At 35.7% G+C, this 20,220-nt stretch overlaps 1 protein-coding gene across 3 annotated transcripts in view; it reads right to left on the bottom strand.

Moving 5' to 3' along the window:
- The window catches only part of FMN1 (formin 1), a 496,625-nt gene that overhangs the window by 103,153 nt on the left and 373,252 nt on the right, over positions 1–20,220 (bottom strand). For all 3 annotated transcript variants that reach the window (XM_088167196.1, XM_088167197.1, XM_014891233.2), the window contains one exon: positions 4,845–4,906. In XM_088167196.1, the coding sequence (XP_088023322.1) occupies positions 4,845–4,906 (62 nt within the window). The remainder of the gene's footprint in view (positions 1–4,844; positions 4,907–20,220) is intronic.

The following is a 20,220-nucleotide window of genomic DNA, read 5'->3' as shown; positions in this document are numbered from 1 at the left end:
AACTGGGGAATATCTTCACACAACATGAAGAATCATTCCAAACTTCCTTTCTGAATGAAGATGAAATTGTCAAGTGGTTCCAAAGAGATTAAGTGCTGCTTGCTGTAGAAAGTTACTGTTTTATTGCTCCTGTCCTTTGTTCCCTATTCTACTACTTTACCTTCTCTAGCAGTGGCTATGCAAATTTTTCAGGACAGGAAGATTTCTTTTCCTGCTGAGATTTTACTATTTTAGGGAATACAGACTTCAAAGATAATGTTGCTGCCATTGTCTGAGAGCCTTAGGAGTTCTGAAATCGGTATTTTAATACAATTTAATAGGAGTTCATTCTCTTTTTTCATAACTTTTATGCTTTTTTAAGTCTTTACATTTTTTCCTCTCTTGCTTCACAGAGAGGCTCTGCAGTGAATAGGGAGAATTCTTTCAAGAGGACAAAGTAACCAAGAAGAAGGTTCATAAAGGCACACAGTACACACACAGTGGTGTAACCACACATTTAGCAGCTGAAAGACTGAAACATTTCAAGTTAGGCAAGATTAGTATAAATAATTAACCACAAGCTGGGAGACCTTCATCAGTTCGCCACATGGAAATGCTGAAAAGCCTGAACAGCTCATTAGGAAAGACTGACTAATAAACCCTTGCTGACCTTGGCTGCTCCTTTGAGCTGCAGCTCCACCAGAGAGAGAAGCATACATGATACAGATTTTCCTCTATATGTGCATGCCAGAATACAAAAATACAAGAGAATACGCTCAAAGCAGCCAGCCACCTTATGGATGCATTTCATCTTGTAAAAGTTAAAAACAGTCTCAGCATCCTGAAGCAAAACCTTATTACAAAAAGTCAGCATATATCCAAAGTCCACATGTATTCAAAAGTTTTGGGTTTTATAAGTACTGTGGCATATCAAAGCTTTCAACACTATTCATCATTGGACCCCATATCTTAAGAGTTGATTTCAAAACATAGTGACTTCTGACAAATCATGATATCTCTATCCCATGCAAGAATTCACGTGTGCACACACAAAAATGAGGGGAAAAAAATCTTTTTCTCCAGAAAGGAATAATAAAAATCCCTAAAAGCATCCAGGTCAGATTTTTTTTTCAATTTAATCTGCTCAAAAGTATTCCAGTTTGTTGTAATAGTCTAGCTATTAAAAAAGAAAAAAATTAGGCAAATTAAAATATTGTAAAATGTTTTGATTTGGTGTTATAATATCCAATTTGTGATGTATGCTCTGAAGCTGAAATGAAATTTACTTTTACATCTAAGTAAAAGACATTTTAAATTGCCAAGATAAAACTGAAATCACCCACTTCTATATAGAGGTATTTTGAAAAGCATCCTGGCATACAAGATCTTTCAATGCTATTCACCATTGGCTCCCATAGCTGAATTAAGAATTCCAAAATGTTGCAGAGAGAAGCAGCACCTTTTGTTATATTCACGTTATAATTAAAGGGCAATGGAAGCATTCATAAATGGAAGCTTACTGACCATGAGGGAAAACAAATGGGAAGGTGAAATGACAAAGAGAAAAGGAAGGACTCAGGAAGTATGAGACATGAAAAAAGAGATTTGTTAAAGAATGAAATTATCATTACAGAGCTAGAGCTTTATAACTTAATAAAACTTTAAATGTTTTTATGCCTTTGTGGTCTCAATACAAAATAAAAATAAAAGCTCTTTAAATTATCAGATAATTTTAACCGGTGCTATGACTTTTCCTTTCACATTCCTTTTTCTTCCACATTTTTCAGTGTTTTCTGGGGCACTTTGAGGCACTGGTCTTTAATCTCAATTTATGATATGAAATACTTTTCAAAGTTAAGGAAGTTCTTCTGTGAAAAGGAAATTACCTTCTACCCACTTCTACATTTCAGCTCTTGGAACCTCCACAAAAAAAGAAAAAATGCAAACATTACCAAGGAGGCCACAAAGGTCACTATGAGCACCTCATGATACATTCTTCTCTAAATGAGGCCAGCTTGCTCTTTCGTAATGTCACAGGCAGCTTTCTACCAACTCCATTACCATTCACTATTTCTTAAGTTTCAACAAAAAGTTTATAACTGTGATAGATGCAATTACACAGGTATTTTTTCTAAAATTTGCCATGAGATATTTTAAGAGACGTAAAAACAGGATTTTATTATATAATATTGATTGAATCATTTATAAGCTTGCTATAGTTAATTTTTTACCAAACAGCTATTAATAATTCTTACACTGTATTTTATGAAATGCATTATGCAACATAAAAATCTGTAATATTGTCAGTTTGGAAATAAATAAAAGATCTAGTGAGCTGGTGGAAGCCTAACAACCTGTATCAAACACCCATGCATAGGGTACAGGGTTAGAGGACAGCTAAGGACTTTCCTTCCATCTTCAAAAAGCAGTATTAAACTCCCACGTAACTAAGGATGAATGGATATTTGTTACCTTTGTTCTAAAGGGAACAAGGAGATATTAGGGAAAAACTTAAAATTTTTACTCATTTTATCAATTTAACTGATAGGAAAAAAAAGGTATGGTGCACCCTTGTGCAGCTATGTTCTGGATTAAATATTAAACACTGCAGAGAGAATATCACCTTGAAGTAAATTCCTTTCTTTCAGAAGTCAGGGGTCCATTTGCATTATTTTGATTTGTGTTGTTGTCATCTATTTAGTTGGTTATTAGATACTCAAGATTTGGTTCACCTGGACAAACACTATGAAGGTATTGACAGCTATGACTTATCGATTGAGCAACTTAAATTCTAGTTTCATAATGTACAAGATAATTTTTGACCTAAAGCTAAAACAGATACACAAACAGTGGGCAGGATGTCACCAAACTTAAGGTTTTTTAGAAGGAAGTATGAAACCTGTACACGTTTTTGGGAACTTTTTCGGAAAGACTCAGCTGACATCTAGTGGCAAGAGCAGGGAAAGCGAAACACTTAACAGCACAGAACAGAAATCGTTCCATGTCTTTAAAATATATTATTCAGTATTTTGTAAATATTAAGTGAAAAATTCAAGAACTCCTGTGAATGTAGAAAAAGCATTACCCTTTTTAGACATTACTTTCATGTGTGGATGATTCAGTTGAATGATATACATTGATCACCCTTCAAGAGTTAGGCATTATGCAGATTGTCATGCAATAAGAGATGGTACAGATACACCAGTAATTGACGTGGTGTAACACCTTTGAATCTTAATATGTATACACACTACATGACAAAAATCGATTTCAAGTGACATCAAAAAAAGGAACAAAGCTTTAATAAAGGTGGCAAAATAAAATACAGTACAGTAATTTGTCCCCCCTACCCAGTGATTGTTGTGCATCTTTCAAGACTGCTACATTCACAGCAACTTCAGTCTCACAGATTCAGCACCAGCCCCTACAAACCAGAGGTATGTGCAAAGCCCTGGCTGGGCTCTATGTATGCTGTATGAAGTTTACAGGAAATTAACACAGTGATAACAAATATTGAAGAATTAAAAACAATCTGGAATTCCTGTTCACATACTCAAGAAAAAAAAACATTACAAAAAGAAACAGCACAAAAGTATAGGGCATTTTCTAATGCTAAAGAATAAACATATCACTCACTTATAAGCCACTACATGCACGTTTCAAGGGTCAGAATCTAGATAATGTTGCTTACTTTAACCTTCAGAGGACAGTTTAATAGTACTTTGAGAACTTTCCCACACAAATAACTTCCAGAACTTCTTAACATTTTTCTAGGCCTTTCTGGAATAGCAAAGACTAAGGGTCTCACTCCTAACCTTTTTCAGAGAAATTATGATGATCAAACCTTCTTCATAAACACCAGATAGGAGATTTGGATTAGTTTGCCAAGGAACTGTTTCAGAGAAATTCCTGTCTGTGGGTTCCTTCCGTGCATAGGACAAAATCAGATTTAACCCAAGAATTTTCAATAGTTAGGATATATACCATCACATTTTTTTGTTATACCCTTGAAGAATAAAATGCAACAAATTATTACATTAAACCATTAAACACAATTTTACTCATCCATTATATGTTCCTATTGAAATTTTATAATGCAAATTTCAATACTTTGCATTATACAATGTGATCTGCCTAATGACACAGTTAATGTAGTAATCTACTGGATTATCAGAATTCCTCTGTTAGTAAATCTGTTTATTTTCCATTATATTTACCTTAATGATGACAAAGGAAATACTGAATGCTTTTTAATTGATAACCTGTATACTAACGACTTAGCATATAAACCCATAGTAGAACACACTGGAGCTATACTTAAGAATATATCATAACTGGTGAGAAAAGGAAGATACTGTTAATTTTAACTAGGGGTGATCACCAAATTCAGTTATACTGCCATTTATGTTCCTGCTTTTATGATAAAAACAATTTCTTGAAATATTTCACTTTACTTACCACAACCAAAGGAAAGTGAGCTCTAATACTAAACTCTGTTATTTCTGATTTTTTTGATAACTAGTTGGTCAAGTTTACACTTCAAAAGAGGAGGCATCAATACAGAGTGCTCAATACTAAACTTCAGAAAGTCTCATATGTGCTTATTTTCCTGTTAAACTTACAGAAAACTGCTTCTACAGAAGTATGTTTCACTGAGAAGGAGTAAGTAATTAAACACCAGTGCCAATGCAAAAATGCACTGCTGTGTTGGTGGGAAGAATTTAATAGAATGAAAACAACTGGAAACAACTTCTAGAAAGAAAGAATTAAATTCTTAACATTTGATAGAACGTGTATGTTTGCAGCACTCAAATCTGTAAAATGCACTAGTCAGGAAAATAAAGTAAATAATTAAAAAATTATACCTTTAATGTTTCAATTTCTTCTTTGTGTTCCCTCTTTAAATGCAGAATGGCAGCTTGGTACTCTGTAGAAATAAAAAAAGTACATTCCCTTAGAGTCAGAAAACAATGTGCCATGTTCAGCATAGAATATTTCATACAACACCACTGGGTCCAGAATGCAGGTGTATGCTCTCAAATAAATGACCTTTTACAGTGGTGATGGAAAAGAAAATCTGAACACAGCAATTAAGTGTTTTTTCTAAGACCACATGGCCAGATTTTCCATGGTGTTTCTGAGAGAAGAGGATAAAACAGAGGTCGTCTTCCGTGCTGAGAAAGGAAAATGGGGGAAAAGATATGACAGACTGAAATAATAAAAGGAAACTAGTTTTGCCTAATTTTGTAGATAAATGTGGAACTGATAGGATATCATGACATGCACATGTATGCACACACACCCTCTCACCTGAATTCTAAAACAACATGCATCAAATACAGTGATTTAAATGGAACTACAAACATATAATCACTATAGACAGTCAAATTGGATAAAATAGCCATCACAAATACAAATGAAGAACTCAGAAAGTACCAAACAGAGAGATAGAAAGAATTCTTTCTCTTAATTCTATCATACAAATATTAATTACAGAGTTCAGATTAATTAAAAGATTAATTACAAAATACAGAATACTGTGAATGAGATACAGGATAGCTCTGTCATTTAGAGAGAATGTAACAAAATCCAAAGGCTGAAAGCACAAAGAATCAGCAATGAAAAATTGAGAAGGCCAGGCACTGATCACACAGGTTTAGTGATGGCATAGATTTACCAAACACGCCTCTAGGACCACTAATACTATGGCTCCCTTCAATCTGTACCATGACTGCATTTGGCCAGATGAACAAAGAAAAACCCCTTCCAAACACAGTTGTACGGCTTTAAGAGACCTTAACAAAGTCTTTTGTAAGACACTGGCCCAGTAGCTACAGCCCTCCTAAACAAATGACTGGAGTCTGTTGTTAGATGATCAAAGCCCTACTTCTATCTGCTTTCAAATCAAAATTCATCTGAAAGTGTGTTTCCAGTTTCCTGGCTTGGCTTCGGTCTCCTCAACTAAATCCTAATTTAAAGAAGGATTGAAAATAGTCCAAAGAATTGAAATTTTACTGTCAATGATCTCTAAGACTAAGGAGTTTGTATGATTCATTCAACAGAAGAACTAACAAAATAGCATTAAAGTATCAAAGTATAGACCAAAGTACCAGATCAGTAAAATATTTCAGTGCTTAGCTGTTCTTTTTGAATTCTTTTCTTCTTCTCTTCAGAGAAAGGAAAGAGGAAAGAAAAGCTAAGTTGATCATCACCCTGAATCTGCATGACATAGAAGCTTTTCAAAGTAAAGCTATTTTTTTCCAAACACAGGTGACGTTATATGCAAGCAGCTGAATAGATACATAAAATCAAAAGGAAAAGGGATCAATATTTCACAAAGCGTAAAATAAAAACTTCGGTGATTCCAGCTTGTTATAGTATCTATCTAAACTTCTACTTGCCCTCTAACAGGTCTCTGCTTAGAGCTTTCTGGCATGGAAAATTTGCCTGACTGCTCTGCTGGAATCACAACCAGTTATGCCTACAAACTTCTAGATTTTCTGCTGTTAATCCCTTTGACTGGTTGATATTCCCTCTGGATACAGGTTCTGCATATCTATTCACCTAAACAGGACTTGAAACAGTTGCCTCAGGTCCCCAGAAAACGTTGTGACCCTTCTGGCACCTCAGCTGCTTTAAGCACTCGGTTTGCAGGGCATGAACCTTACAAATGTCCTGACTTGAAGCTTAGCTCTTTAAGGTCACATGATAACTGAAGCAAACAACAGGCTTTGAAAATGTTCCTAACAATCAGTTCTTAGTTTGGCTAACAGAAGGATACAGATCTATCTTAACAAAAGATCTACTTTCTATGTGGGACTGCCCAATGCTTAAAATTCTTTGGGATTTGGGTAAGAGAGTCATAATTCACCTATGCTGACATAGACGTGCACTAGCACCAGAAGCAGATTTTTCACCGTGTCTATCCATTCCCAACCCTCTGTTGCTTATTTTTTCATCTTGGCACATATGTTTGTGCAATTAGAGAATGATGGAAGAACCCCCATGAATGAAATTTAACACAGCATAAGAAGTTTAAAATTTTTTTAACAATTAAGTATATGCCATTGTTGGCACATGTTTTTCATTGCTTCTAGCTGAAAGCTTTGAAACGAATTCTAGAGACTATTTAGTTTAAGCTTTGTTCTGAAGCAGAAGTAAGACAGAGAGTAGCAATTCTTTTACTGTTTACTTATTCCTTAGAAAGCACTTAGTTATAATAATTAATAATCCTAACTAATTTCTTAAAACACTGCTACTGCATAAAAGCAAGTGCATAATAAACTGATACACTGTAACAAATTTAAGATTGTTTACTATGATATGACACACAAGAGCATAAGATTCTAATTATATTATTTTTAACTAGAAGAAACTATTGGATAGAAGCTGACACTCAGCGAGATACTTTATCTCAAGCAAATGTTCATTCTTCTGTACAAGGTATTATAATGAAAATCACATCACAATTATATTGTCTTGCATAATATAAAGTAACTCATGTCCATTCCTCTTCTATGTTTTGTGAGGTCACCTTAATTTAGTTTAATTGTACACATATAGTTAACATTTTAAGAAAATAACCTGTATACAGAGATGGTGATCAAAATCATTAAAATGCTGAGGAATTTGACTAGAAAAAATAATTGCATTCATGTAATTACAAAAATCAGTTCCTTAACATACTGGCAACAGAATAACAAAATTTAATTATGCAGTGCTGCTTAAAGTAGTAAAGTTCAAAACAGCAAAGTAAACAATAATGACATTTTGACAGGAGGAACTATACTTGGAACAAAACATAAGTCAGGCTTTATCAACTACCGAATTCTTCAATTCCATTTAACTAAAAAAAAATTCACATAGACTACACATAAAATCCAGAAATATCAACGTATCACTGAGTGATTTGTCTAGGTTAAAAATGAACAATGCCAGTTTAAGAAATCTGATAGGGCTCTGTGTAGCCAGCCTGATTCTCACATAATCACTGTAACTCATTCAGCCCTGTTAGGGCACATGAACACCGGAGGGCAGCTGTCAGAGCCAGCCCCAGTGCAAGGCTGCAGCTCAGTGCAGGACCTCCCACACCCTGGTGCTGCCCTACCTTAAGGACCTTCCAGACTGACAGGGAGAAAAGCTTCTAATCACAAACCACAGAGTGGCTGAGGCTGGAAGGGACCTCTGGAGGCCATCTGGTCCCCACCCAGGCCTCTCGCAGAGCTGACTGCCCAGGACCATGTCCAAATGGCTTTCAAACTCTTCCAGGAATCGCCATCCTTTTCATCCTCTCTGGGCAACTGTTTCTCAGTCACCTCCACAGTGAGAAATCGTTTCTTGATGTTTAGCCAGACCTTTTTGTGTTTCATTGAGTGCTCACACTGATCCAGATACCATTCACTACCTGGCTCCCACGTTTTCACACCCTGTTATAGTTCCAAGCTAATCCTTGTGTCACAAAGTGACTTCACCCACTTTGTGCAATGTCATGGGGGTTGTATTTTCACAAAATCAAAGAATCATGAAGGTTGGAAAAGACCTCCAAGATCAAGTCCAATCTTCAACCCAGCACCTCCATATCATTAAACCATATCAAGATGTGGTTACTGTGCTAAAAAGAGAGAGAAAGGACAGCAACACACCTGGACCTCTTTAGGGAAAAAAGGCCAACTTTATTGTATGGACAGCCCATATTTAAAGCATGTTACGTGGAGCTAGGACAGGACAGTAGCTCATTGGACAATTGGGAAAAACATCCATGGAACAGCACCTCAGGATGTATCCCACGGGAAAGACACCAGGTGTTAATCTTTATTATGAATTCCACACTGTTTTTCACCATATTATCACCTTGGGAGACTTCCTTCCTAACTGAAGCTGTAGTCAGCTTATCAGCCTGGGAATGGACCTGAGAGTCAGGAGAAGTTCAGGCCTGAAAAAGAATTCCCAAGCTGTAATTCCCTAGGTCTCTAATGTGTGTGTCCACATTAAGAAGTGCCACATGTAATTTTTTGAGTACTTTCAGGGATGGTGACCTGTTTCAATGCTTAACCACTCTTTCCTAATACCCAAACTGAACCTCCCCTGGGGCAATGTGAGGTCATTTCACCTTATCCTATCACTAGGTGACTGGAGCAAGAAACTAACTCTCAGCCACTACCTTCTTTCAGGTAACGAGCAATAAGGTCTCTTCTGAGCCTTCTTTTCCCCAGACTAAACCAGCCCAGCTCCACTGGCTGCTTCTCATAGGACTTACATTCCAGATCCTTCATCAGCTTTGTTGCCCTGGACACACTCAAACACCTCAATGTAAATTTTGAGAAGCTTTAAATTCTTTAGTTATGATGGATAACAGAAGGCTGATTGTACAAATATCCTGTAGTGCTCGCCTGGCCTCTAGTCTGCCTGTGAGAAGACAGTGGCTGTAGGGCATAAATTTAGCCTCCTCTTAAGCAGATGTTACTCTTAAGGACTTTTGAGACAAACTAGATAAAAATCAGATTGCAAGTACTAAGTGCTCCTATCCTGAAAAATTACCAGAGTCAAATTAGGATTTTGCTACTGAGAAAATAATTTAAAATGTCACTCATTTACAAAGGGCATTCAAACAAAAAAGTAAACAATCACATTGCACAGATTCCACTCCAAACAGCTTGGAGTCTCAGTTTTCATTTACTACTTGTAATTTACTACTTTTTCCTTTGTTTTGAGAGTATGCCATCCCAAGAAAAATTTAATAGATCATGTAAGCTGTTGCCCACTTGGGCATATTTTTTACTTTTGCAACCTGATGCTTCCTGCAATCAATAATTATAACCCATTGAAGCTAAGCAAACTTTCATAAAACTGAACATTTTTTCTAAGATAGTGAGATAAAGCAGAAATACATTAAGAAGTCTTAAACAAATATTTGTTACATTTGCTTCTAGTTTGCAACATAATACCATGTCATTGTAAAACATTTCACTAAAAATTTTTTGAAAGCAATCTGAAAGTACACAGGAAACAGTATAGAGGCCTCAGTGAAGACTAAAGATATACAGTGACATGACAATGCAAAATTTCCTTTTTCCATGTGGCTGTTGAAAAAATAAAACAATTATTCGTTGTAAAAAAAAAGATCTACTTACTGTGAAACTTAAATTTCCATTACTCTCGTGTTTTGCCATAGCCAGCAGATAATATTCTGATAAGAGACTACTAAGTTTGGGTTCAGGTCTTCCCTACTTATACTAACTTTGTATCAGCTGCAATTCTCAAGTCTTGCTTTTCCAGTTCAATGCTATTGCTTTATTCTAGGTATGAACTTGTTATCTCATTAGTTTTTAATATAATTTTTTATTTTAATAGAGTTTTTTGTCTTACCTTTTTCCTAATGAATAGCTAGCTCAATGTTTTTTGATAGTAACATACGTATTTCAAATTTCCTTGTTCAACTGTATATTCTTATAAGGTGCTTGGGAAAAAAGAAAACACAATTTTTGAAGTGACAGACTATATAATTGTCATGATCCTGTTCTGCCACCCATTGATACAGTCAACACTAGAAAGTATCACAACTTCCAGTCATGCTATATTTGGTTCTATCTACGTGCAACTGCAGGAAAAAGTAATTCTAATTAGTATTTTATCTGATTTAAAAAAAATTATTTTAGCATTGAACATTGCAAAGACAGAACCAGTGCAAACAGGATAACTTCTTTCCCTGTCATGTTGGTACAGTGGATTTTAAGGTATGTTGTCAATATGGATCATATAAAGATAACATTGACTAAAACAATACCAGTCCATCTTTATCATTAGGTAAACTGCAACATTTGAAATACTCCAGTTAAAGCCTGGAATTAACATCTACCCAAGTAATGGGCTGCAAAAAGGAAGTAAAATTGTGTTTTAACTACCAAGTGCAAAGAGGAAGTAACTCTGTGTCCTGGAATGTCATCAAACATAGTATGCAAACAGATAAAAGTAGTGTTGTTGAAGCACAATGGAAAAGCTGAAGGAGCAACCTCAAACAATTAAAAATGGGTGAATAAGGAAGATGGACACGACATGAACAAAGGGCTTTAAATGCTATACAACAGCAGACATGGAATTTGTTATAGAATCACAAACGTCTACTGTGTGAAACAACAGAGTATCACACATTGTGAAACAGTGACAAATGCCTATAAACTTTTAGACATCAACATCTGCTAAAGTAAAAACTGTACAAACACACAGAGAACATTAGGGGCATATAATTATGATCCCAGAAAATTTTATTCATATCCTCTTCAACAGCAATTTTTAAATTAAAAAGTACCTGGAACCCAGAAAGTTTTCAGATACCAAAACTTACATATGGAGAAAAGAGTAATGCAATGTAAAGAGTAATTAATCCTGATTAAGTTATACAAAAAGCACAATCTTTTCAATAGTTATTGTACTTAATCAGTTTTAAATTTTAACACAAAAGAATCTGAAACAATGGAAGAGATACTCAATATATTGGGCTAATTTTTAAAGCAGTGTGTTTTCTAAAATTTTGGCCCTGAAAGCTAAATCTTGCAAATAAAATGTATAGCACGGGACTGCTTGAATCTACCCTTAATAATCACAAAAACCAAGCATCTAAAATAGCAGAATACTCTAGTATTCTTAGCCCTTTGGTGTCTGAATATTAACAAGTCCATCAATATTTACTGCTCCAACTTCTCAGCTTTATTATTTTTTCTGAGCTTTTAGGATAAACATGGTCTCCAGGTAACACACCCGTAGTTTCTGTGGGCCCTTTGGGGTGTATGGCTTATACAGAGACAGCTGAGTTAAAACACTGAAGTGCAAAGGATATTCAATGGACAGTTTCGTTTCAGTTGCCTTCTTTAAAACACACTGAATTCCCAAATAAGTGCACCTCTAATCCTTTTAGTTATAAATTCAGATGATCTTCAAAATCTGAACCATGTATCTGTATGATCAGTATCGTTAACTGTGTTCAAGATGTTGCACAGAAGAGATGAGTGGTGAGATTTTCTATTCCAAGAACAAGACTAAGATGTTCTTTACTTATTTGTTTCATTAGGGTGAAGGGAAAAAACACGAGATTTTTATGGGACAGGCAAATACATTTTGCCCACTTGCCTGGTTTTGCAGGAAATAACACAAATGGCCTCTAACTGTAAGTACCTAAGCGTTTCCACAAAACTGCACCACCACCAGAGCCCTGTGAGGAAGAGTCCACTTTGAGTGAGATATAGGAATGGTACTCCCCAGTTCAGTGCCCCCCACCAAGACTCCCCCAAATGACACACTGCTCTCTTGGTCCTCCTTTCACTTCCTGGTGAAGTAGGATGGAATTGAGAATTTGAGACATCAAAAATGAAGATCACAGGTTGAGATATGAACAGTTTACTGGAAACAGTAATGAGATAAGAAAATGAACAGTAATGGCAACAATATTAATAACGAAAGTATACAAGACAGAGGGTGATTCACATGCAAAAATGCTCACCCTGGACCCTGAGACAATGAACAACGGAGCATGGCTTCCCCTCTCCTGCCATGCTTCTTTGACCGGAAGCCAGAGTCCCTTTCTGCCCACCCCTAACAATGATGTACAGTGGTATCAAATAGTATTAGGGTCCTGGATGAAACTAGAACATGAGAATTGCAATTTGCAATTGAATTGTGAGGCAAAAAGGTGTCTCAGACCACACTCCCCAGAAGCCCACTTAATGGCAGTCTATACAGACAATATAACTTTCCTAACCTAAGATCACTAATGGCATGTGCAGGGAAATTTTAACAAGTTCCAATACAAGTCACTTTAATTAATGCAAAATTGTCTTAACACGGTCTTATTTCCCAAGAAATATCCATACAGCTGAGACAAACATGATTGGACTGCCATTATGAAACTTCAAAGGGAACAGGAGAGCTTCAAAGCGCTTGGGATTTATTTCTTCTAATATGATGTCCTCTCACATCATCATCTAAATGGTGTTTTGTAGTAGAATCAAGGAGTAGTTCTTCAGTGACATAATGTGAGAAGAGTTTATCCTGGTCATAAGGTTTGTTTTTTAATCTTTTAAGATAATCACACTGAATCCTCACCAACGTCTAGTATTCCTAACTCAATTTAAAAAAAGATCAAGAAAAAAACAACCAAAGCTTAATCCTTACAGATTTTTAAGTCAGTAGATTGCTGTTCTGTAATTCTGTGAAAAGCATGACAACAGGAAATTACCTAATGAATAAACATACAAAGAAAAATATGCCTTTGAAATATGCCTTATGCAGTTTTGTCAGTTACTTCAGCAAGCAATTGCAAATGTGAAAAGTTATTATAGAAAAAAGAGGAATACTATCAGAAACTCCTCTTTTAAAATGCATTCCAACTCAGTTTCATTTAGTTATTATACATTTTGACAGTAAGTGCCCATCCCTGGCAGCGTTCAAGGCCAGGCTGAATGAGACATTGAGCTACGTGGTCTACTGGGAAGTGTCCCTGGACCTGATGGGGCAGCTGGGACTAGATGATCTTTAAGGTCCTTTCCATCCCAAACTATTCTATGATTCTATAATTTGATAATTCAAAAGAGCTGCTTAAAAGGAGCTTCTGAGTCAGCCTTTGCTCAAAATGTCTTCCTTAAGCTTCACTTAAAATCCAAAACCGGCCAATGCTCTGCATGTCCTGCTCTCAGTAGGTACTGAGCAAGAAAACAAAGACATAGCAGGCGTTATAAGTGAAATAAACTTCCAAAGATCAGGTTAACATAGTTAATTCTTTTTCTTAAAGGACAATTAAACCTCCTTTTCCTTCAAAAGACATCCCTACTGATTCATTACTGGGAGGTGTCCCTGCCCATGGCAGGGGTGGTGGTACTAGATGATCTTTAAGATCCATTCTAATCCCTTAATATTCCATGATTCTATGATTACTAATGATATTATCAGTTAGTATTTAAGTCTCACACGGTTGTCAATGGGATTTTACTGTATTTCTCTGACAGCCTTACACGTGCTCTTGTTTTGAATAAGAATCAGTGTATGTCCAAATAGTTTTCCATGACTAATATTAAGATCTATTGCTTTAATTTTCACTGTCGTCTTTGCTCCAAAGACTCGAGGAGAAAAAACACTGCCAGATTACAACATGTCTAATGTGAGATTAAGAAGAAATTATCTAAATTCCACTCACTTTAGTGGGATGGCAGCCATTGAAACTGAAGTAGCATAAGCTAGAATTCTGAAAACAGTTCCTAAACTATTATAGAACTTCTCTAGTCTTACCAAATTTTTAGTTCTAAACAGTGGTAGATATAGCAGACTCAGACTTTACCACTTCTATTCCATCAAGGAAAGACAAATACTACCTAGATGATAACAAAAGAGACCAAAGACTAGACACAGACAACATTACACTGTTCCACCCACCTGCTGGTCCCTCCTTGAAAAGCTTTAGGTGAGCTAGAGACAAAAGCATAAGTAAGACTGTATTTAAGCTTTACTCAGGGAATTTGTATTTGACACTCATTAGCTACGTGTTCTAGCAGGGAGTCTTGCACACCCCCTGCTTTTCATTCATTACTAAAAATATATAACTCAGTATTTTCAGCTCCCCCTTATATTGTTTTATCTTGCAAAAAATTATCAGCTGCTTGTGAACTGCCTAATTTCACTAGCACTGCCTATCAAATCACCAAAATCAAATAGCAAGTACTTAAATAAATTTCTACCATGTAAAAATATCCCATGGACATTCCTTGGTTAACCATGGGCCACATGCAGTAACACTATGAAAACAAAGCCACATCTGCAGTATCTCCCACTACCAAAAACAGGCCATGAAAACCAAATACACTTGGAAATGTATCTATAAAGCTCTCAGCTTGATATATACACAGAATATCACATGCTGATTTTCTTCATTCCTCAAGACTTACAATTGGAAATCCATGCTCACTCATTATTGAATTTTCATGTTGTAAGGTAAGGGAAGGAGACCAAAGCAGATCAGAAAGCATAGACTTTTCTGAGAGATTAATTCCCTACAATCTGATTAGAAGACGAAAGTTTGGGGTGGGAACACTTTCAAGAATTCCTCATTTTGCCTTTCATTTCCAAAACATGCATATGAAAAAGAAAGTTTTAGACTGTACATACTGCAGACATATGTGACAGACAAAAATATGCCACCAGGTGGCGGAAATAAAACATAAAAAATATTCCTGATGATTAGTAAAATAGGAGGCATGCTTCACTGTTTTGCAAAGAAAATACACACTAATCCATGCATGCTTTTCTAATGCATGAAAACTGAACACAAAATAAAATGTGAATGCTTTGGACAACCTATATAATCAAAATCTCTAATGTATGTTCAGTTTTAACACAACACAGAACTTGTCTGAACACAAAGCAGCAACAATGTTTACAAATATAGTCAACGAATGCTCATGAAAATCTTATAATGCTGAGTGTGCTGCACTCTTCACCAACATTTCTAAAAGAAAATAAGCATTCACTGGTCAACCTACCACCCTAGAAATACTGGATAGGGTGGGTCACAATGTTCAGAAGGGAAATTTCCATTCTTCAAAACTGTTGCAAAAAGCAAGTATACGCATTCACAAATTCAGTATTACTCTACTGTGCTCACAACTGTGCTATGCAAGAATTACCTTTTCTTCTTTGATAATAAAACAACTTACCTAGTTAAATAATTTTAAATACAATCTTACATGAAAACCTTTCCCACAGAAATCTCCATAACTCACATTTCAAGTAGATGGGTTACTATTCAAAACTTTACACAGCAATTTAGGAAACTTCTCTGCCATAATCTCAAAACTTCATGTAGAAAGAAGAAGCTTTGAAGTTAAATGACCTATATAGCCACTTCTGGTCAGTAAACTCATTTTTGTAAAAAGCCATACATATTAAACTCGGTGTGTAGAAACATGCAAAATAATGTTAACACAATTTTAAAGTAATTAGAGAAGAAAAGCTGGAAAACTTGAGTGCAATCTACCTTTCTTGAGATGTACCACACCCTGTAGTATAAAGAAAATCATTAACTTATAATTGCGCTGATTCATTAAATTTCAGAATAATGCAAGTTTCTTAATGTTTTCTCCCTGCATGGTAACCCTTGGTTCCATTTCAATATTCCCCTTTACTACAGCATTTGTTTCCTCCTCTATTTCCCCATGTACTTCTCATCGTTAACCACCAGGTGTCATAAGGGAACTTACTCACCACAGCTACACCTTCTAAATTATTTATTTTTACAGATGTATTAATGCGACCTTCCAGGCTTTCTCAGGCTACAGTCATAAAACAGCAGCAAACTTTTAGGATTTTCTTTCAATAAAAATACACATGAAAAACTTTCAAAATCTAATTTGTTCAGTCTTGGATTGGTTTTTATAAAGCATAACTACATTTAAGCATCTTTTTGTAACTAGGAAATTAAAACTTATTTATGCTCAAAGAAAGTCGCAAAATTACCTGTCTTTCAGGGATAGGGGATTGGATAAAACAATACTGTGTGTTGTTTTAAAACATTATTCTAATCCTCCTTCCCTCAACCCCATTCCATCTACTCCTATTTATCCTCTCTTCTTTACTTCCCACTGTATTGAACTTTTACAGACCAGTAACTTATTACATGTAAGGATGCCAAATCCACAGACTGGGAAATGAGCAGACATCCTTCACATCAGCTTAGTTTTGGTTTGGGTGGGGGGGTTTTTTTTCCGTTTTCTTTTTGTTTGTTTTGGTTTTTTGTTTCATTTTTAAGACAAGGAAGAACTCTCCAAACCTAAAATTTCAAACATTCTCAGCACCTTAAAGATTCTGATTCAGTGAAAATATGGCAGATGTGAGGAAAGCAGAAAAACGAAGAGGGACCTGTGGAAAATAAACAGTACAAAACAAGCCAAATACTGTCAGGTACTTAAATAATACAGAGGACACCAAAGTAAACCTACAACAGGACATGAAGTATCTTCACATTAGCCACTGAATTCCCCAAGAATAACAGAACCGTATCCACAAAGAACCAGCTTCCTATGGAAAAACCAGCACCCCATTGATGGTCTGTTATGGAAATGAGGAAAACAGTTACTCCTCTTTCTGATTGCAAAGCAGTATAAAGCACTATTCAAAAGCAGTCACCTGAGTAACTTATCTGCCTGACCATTCCTCAGCTGCGAGGGGTTACAGTTACAGTTCATTTACCTGATAGCAGAGATGAATAGTTTGTCTTGTCATTTCACCCTCCCAGTAAGGCAACCCTAGAGGTACTGCTGCTCGGGACACTCAACACTAATTCTTCCTCAATATTTACAAAACCAATCTATTACAGGATCACGTTCACCAATGCAATATGGTAAACAAGTAACTCTTTAACAGCAAACATGAGGAACAGATTTATTACAGAGTACATGTCTGTGCCATAGCAGAGGGAGCAAACTTGGCAGGACTGATACTGAATTTGTCTAAAGAAAAGAAGAAATCTAAAAAGCAGTTCTAAATGCAGGTGCAAATTTTCAGAAAGCATCATAACAAGTGAACAGCAAGACTGAAGAACAGGAAGGGGAATTCAATAAAACTCAAAGGCATTTCTGTTACACAAAGGGCTTCATATATTTTGAAATAGAACCATGGAAATAAAATACAAAGTCATTCTTCTTGCGTACACAATTGCTCTTTCTCTGTGTTTCAGTTATATAACAAGAATCATCTCGTAAAACCCTGTGACTGTTTGGGGTCTTTGCAAAATTGGATTGCTCAGGTCCATAGCGTAGTCTACATTTCAAAATTAAAACTACAGTAAAAGAAATAATTCACACAATTTTCCTTCATTATAATCAGGCAACAGATTAATCTTCTCCCTAGGAAAGTATTAAACTTAGAAATCAGCTTTCTACAGCGAGTGGACTAAAGCTGCTGTGTATGTGAATCTTAAGCATGCTGGTATCCATGGCTACACATAAGTGAGTATGGAGATATTGCTTTGGCTACTGTAAAACCTGTCCTTGTCAGGCACCTGCTGCAAAGCATGCACCCAGACTCAAAAAACATCAGGTCTCCTAAAATTACAACAGTTCTATAGAGAGAATGCATAACAAAAAAAAAAGGCCATGATTTTTACTGAAAAACTGGAGCATAACTCTTCTTCCCTCTCACCTTGTAGAACTCTAATCCTCATTGTATCAGAAGGCATGGACATTTTACCTCATGGCCTTAGGTACAGTTACCATTCTGTAACTGTGGGGTTGGTCTGGGTTTTCTTTTTTAAGATTTAAGTTTAAAAAGTCAATATTCCTTCCTATTCTGCATCTCTATCTAACGCTAAGAGCTTATAAACAGAAAGGGAATTTAATTTGACTTGAAAAATAGGTCAGAATTCTTATCCTAATTTTATGGATGGATAAACTGAAGCTTGGAAAGCTTCCCAAAACTTTCCTGAAGCCATTCCAGAAAGTAGCAAAAAGACTGAAAATGGAACACAAACATCTTAACAACAAATATGAATCATCCACAGATGTCTATCTCTTTGTTCCTATCTCAAGAGGCACCATATGAATGACAGTGTCACGTGAGGTGGGGAGGGAAAAGCAAAGGATATTTTTGTTGCTTGACTGTATTTGAGCATGGTTTTTGTTACTATTTTCAAAGTAAATCTTAGCACATTGTGCTGCAAGATATTTGGAAAAGTGACTGCTGTAGTGATCAGCACATGTACAACCTCTCTGTGGCTATAGAGATTTCTGAGCAGCATTATACCCAATACCTTCTAAATCCATAAGATCATAGCTTTAGCTATCATAAGTAAGGGGAAAAAATGTCATTGTCACTCTAGAATATAATATGGCTACCAAAATCTGATTTGTAATAATACCCCCAGCTTCTCAAAAACACACCAGTGTATATGTCTGATTATGAAATGAATTACATCTACCTGTCATGCTACACAATAAATGCAGTAAACTGTAGTAAAATAATTTATAAAAACTTCATGCACTTTGAGGTCACATCAAATTGATAAATTGAAAAATTGATCAGTGATTCAATCCCAAAAGCACTACCTTGAATAAATGCAAAATAACCTTTTTGCTATACTGCTGCTTGATCTAATCCACTACAGTAAAATTTATAATAGAATCCCAAAACTAAACCCCAAACACCACACTGAAATGAAAGAAACTTAAGTTACTTTTTTTTTTTTTTTCCTTAGGATGAAATCAACTGTTGGTAGCCACTGTTAGAGCAACCTTTTTTCAGGACACTTAACATCAAGCATTGTCTTTCTTTTGAAGACAAACACAAACTGTTCAAGGCCACAAAGGAAGCTTATGTTAAAGAAAGATAAGAAATCATGTTCTTATCTCTCATGTTTTTGTTCCAACCATTATGCGTCTCTTTTTCTCACATAAGGTGGTTATTCCCTGCATCTACATCATGGCCATAAAGGGATTATCTTGCTGGGAACTAAGAGTATAGGAGATCAAGGATTTAATATATTTTAGACTTAGCAATAAACCTGTGCCATTATTTTACATTTCATTCCTCATTTACGCAGATATTTTTTGTCTAATAAGGCCTTTATCAGACACTTCCTGATTTTCTTATTTGCCCTGTAAATTGTGCTTACACCATCACAGACTGTTATAGAAAATGTGGCACCATAGAGACAGCATTACCTCACTGCAGATTTAAAGACGATGAACAGACAGACTATGAGAAAATGGGATTTAAAAATGTTAAATACAGACATTTGAATTAAAAAGAAAACACTGAAAAAACTAAAAAAACTCACTAAATGTATTAATTTTTCCAAGATGCTTTTTTTAACGTTTTCTCCCACAGGACAGTCTCCCACAAGACTCTTTCTCATTACTTTTAACATTTCTGTTTTGCTAAGCAAAAGACTAAACTCTCTCTGTTATATATAAGGAACTCCTGAAGGCTAAAATGGTATTGTTAATAACAGAATATATATATCTATACCACCTAACATGGAGACTGTTCTTCAAACATAAGTAGTTTTATGAGTTGCAGAGCCCATGCCTAAACTCATTTTCCTGGACATGTGTCTGCCAGTGCTGACCTAGTCATACACAGTAGTTGAGATATTCATTATATGTGGATTCAATGTGATGCAGTATCACAGATGAATTTCTTCAGTATAGACATTAATTATCTATCTGGCTAGATATTTTCACCACACATAATGGCTGGCATATCTAC

This window comes from Sturnus vulgaris, chromosome 6 (assembly GCF_052056855.1).
Source record: "Sturnus vulgaris isolate bStuVul1 chromosome 6, bStuVul1.hap1, whole genome shotgun sequence".
Taxonomy (NCBI): domain Eukaryota; kingdom Metazoa; phylum Chordata; class Aves; order Passeriformes; family Sturnidae; genus Sturnus; species Sturnus vulgaris.
The sequence above is the reverse complement of the archived record's forward strand: the minus strand, read 5'-3'. Positions and strand labels throughout refer to the sequence as shown.